The following is a 3,280-nucleotide window of genomic DNA, read 5'->3' as shown; positions in this document are numbered from 1 at the left end:
TCCACAGCCGCTCTGGTTTTCTGTAGGGAAGGCGGGATGGAGGCAGAGGGTCTTGCTGGCATGGAGGCTGCAGCTGACGTGGGCCCCACCGGACCCGTTGGTGACGTAGGACTTGTGTCCATCAACAGGTCTGCCTAGCTCGCCACCTTTCAGAGATTGAAGTAGTGGTCCCACATGTATGCTCGATGCTTCCAGGCAACAACTGCCTCCCTCGGAGAGTTACGGGTTCTTGCTGTGTGGCTTCCCAGTCTGTCTTCTCTCCTGTTGAGAAAGTTTCCTTGCTCTGCAACCTGTTGCTTCTACAACATCCACTCAGTGCTGCTTGGCTAAGCTCCTCTTGATGGCATGGGGAGCTGTGTCATGAAACCACTACAGACTCTACTGCAGAGCTGTCCCTTGAGAGAAATATTCTTCATACTTGGCCAGTCAGGCCTCATGGAACACCCCTCCCCCTCCTGCTGTCAGTTGCTCACCTAACTCCAAAATGTTCCAGACCCAGGGGCATGGAGATCAATTTCCAGGGCCCACTCCATTGCCCATTTTCTCTTTCTAAAACTCTTGCTCTTGACCTATGGCCCATCTCAACCCAGGATGGTCTTTTGTTTTCAGTGAGGCATTGTAATGGTGTGTATGTATCTCCAAGGTCAGTTAGGTAAGACAAGACAGTCAGCTTTCTTACCCTATGAGAGACCTAAATGGGGTCATGGTCCATGAGTATTTTTATTTGTTATCATTAAAAATAAACATTATGTGTATTTCTAATACTGCTGTGGGAAAAATATCTATGAGAGATGCCATCAAATCTCATGGAGGTGTTAAGAGCTCAGACAATGATTATCAGAACCCATAACCTAAAATTATGTCTTTGAAGACTGCTGCTGTCTTATGTTGTCAAGATGATTCAAACTCATGCTGTTAGCTGTTGTCAGGTCAGTTCCAGTAGTTCTACAGCCTCGGTCAGATGGAAGGAAACCCGTCTGGCCCTGCACTGTCCTCTCAGTCAATTGCTGGGCTTAGCCCTGTTGTGCGGTCACTTTGTCCATTTCTTTAAGAAGTATTACAGGATTTATCTATGAAAAAACTAACTACTGTGTTCGTATTAGATAACTGTAAGATCTAAGCATCAGTGTGTGACCATGCAAACAAAGGACTTCATGAAGTGTGTATTTTAAAAAAATTTCTGTGTATCAAGGTAGTTGTAAAAGATTTCTTTCCCAGAATCAAGCCCACCTTAAGGCCAGGTTCTAACAATCTAAAAATATTGACTAGTACAGAAAGTGTTTCAAATGTGACTATTCTGATTAATAAAGTTTTTTTAAAGAGTAAAAAAAAAAGAAAGCAAGAAAAGTTACAGGAAGAACCCTTTTCATTTTTTGCTGACCCTTTGGCTCCTAACAGCCTTCTAAGACAAGGTAGAATTGCCCTGTATGGTGATCACCAGCTTGCTTTTCCTACAGAGCCGCTTCTTGGTTCATTTATCAGCTGAACATCATGCCACCACAACCAGGTATTTTACTCTCCCTTGTGTTAGACCACTTCGTCAGTTCATCTTTGCACCACGAATCCCAGAAGACTTGGTTTTTATTAAGTAAGTAAAAATGTATGTATTGAATGAATAATGACTCAAGGTGGGATGCATACTATTTGTACTTGCTTGAAACATCTAAAAATGTCATAAAAATAGTAATAGGGCATAATCATAAATTTATTTCTTACAGTATTTCACTCGCTAGCTCCCTTTCCTAATACTTTTTTTAAAAAAAATAATTTATTCATTGTCATTATCAGACTACTACATTTAACAATCGACAGCATGGAGGCAAAAAGAAAATCTACATTAAAACACTTTGGTTTTCAGAATCCTTTATACTTTCCACACCACAGAAACTAAAATGACCTGTTACACAGGTAGTCACAAATACAGTCTTTGAGGGATTTTTGCCCATACACATGAAGATTTAGTTTAAAGCATGCCTTCTTCGTAGCAGGTGGGCCCTGCCTCCACTGTGCGGGCCGAGTTCACAAATCTTTTGTAACCTGCAGCTTCCCTGTCACTTGTCTGGCTCTCCTCTCCTGCTAAACTTTGTTTCCTGAAAGTTATTAAAACCGCCTGCCACCACAGTATCTACGGCAGCTGCTAGACCAACCACCAAAGCTACCTTGGTTTCGTGGTTTGGCAAAATATTCCCCATCACCATAAGGGCCAGAGCTTCTGCCTCCACTTTCCTTCCTTCATGGGTCCAAAATTTCAAAATTGTTACAATTGCCAAAATCATTGCAGCTTCCACCACCTCCCAAGTTGCTTCCATCATTACCAACTCCACTCTAACCGTCCCCCACAGCCTTTGTATCCTCCACACCACGGCTGCCACCAGAGCCACCTCATCCACTGAAGTTTCCTCCTCCACCAGAGTTGTGATTCCCACCAAAGCCGACTCCACAGCCACCACCAGTTTCCAGAAGCACTTTGACCTCTTTGGCTGGAAGAGGCACTGGTCATCTCTTGCTTTGACCAGGCTTTCTTTGGCTCAGTTGTGACCATTCACAGTACAGTATTTCTGGACAATGATTTTACCTATGGAGTCATGGTCTTCACAAGTTACAAAAGTAGGACCCAAGGGGGGAAGAGTGAGAGCGAAGGGTTGAGGCTGGTTAGGGTAAAAACCACAGAGTTGCACAATTTGGTGGGTACAGGAAGGGTGGGAAGGAACTGGCTGGGACCTAAAAAGACAGTAATGATGGACATGGCCCAATGGTGATTAATTTTATAAAACATAATGCCTGGGAATGATTGTATGAAACACAATATAAATGAAGAACAATGTGAAACACAATGTATATGACCTTTGTAAGCAAACCAATATAAAATTTAAAAAAAAATGTAGCTAAGGGAAGGGCAATTACAGTAAAGAGTGGCGTGGACATTGTCATTTAAAAAAAGGGGGGGCGGGAATTACAAAAGCAAAGCTCCCTTCTTGCACAACCTCCTTCATTCATTAATTCAATCCCTTCCATTTTCCCGTCCTGCTCAAGATAATCTTGTAACTGATGTTTTTCAGTTGTTATTGTTGTTGTTGTTAGGTGCCATCGAGTCGCTTGCGGCTCATAGCGACCCTATGTACAAGAGCTCTAAATGCTGTTCTATCCTCAAGCCATCTCAAATGCACTTATTCCCACTACTCCAGTCACAGAATCGATCCACCTCATCAAAGGTCTTCCTCTCCTTCACCGCCCCTACACTCTGCCAAACATAATGTCCCTCTCCAAGGACCAGTCCCTC

The 3,280-nt window shown here is 43.1% G+C and overlaps 1 protein-coding gene across 1 annotated transcript in view; it reads right to left on the bottom strand.

Annotated features, from left to right (window-relative positions):
- Window positions 1-533, bottom strand: part of LOC102876776 (disintegrin and metalloproteinase domain-containing protein 1a-like) — a 5,027-nt gene extending 4,494 nt beyond the window's left edge. Inside the window, exon 1 of the mRNA XM_006894724.1 lies at window positions 479-533. Within this exon, the coding sequence (XP_006894786.1) occupies window positions 479-533 (55 nt within the window). The remainder of the gene's footprint in view (window positions 1-478) is intronic.
- Between the last annotated feature and the right edge of the window lie 2,747 nt (window positions 534-3,280).

The sequence above is a fragment of the Elephantulus edwardii genome, unplaced genomic scaffold (assembly GCF_000299155.1).
Source record: "Elephantulus edwardii isolate Elephantulus edwardi_28Jun2011 unplaced genomic scaffold, EleEdw1.0 scaffold00148, whole genome shotgun sequence".
Taxonomy (NCBI): Eukaryota; Metazoa; Chordata; class Mammalia; order Macroscelidea; family Macroscelididae; genus Elephantulus; species Elephantulus edwardii.
Note: the sequence above shows the minus strand (reverse complement) of the source record. Positions and strands in the feature narration are given on the sequence as shown.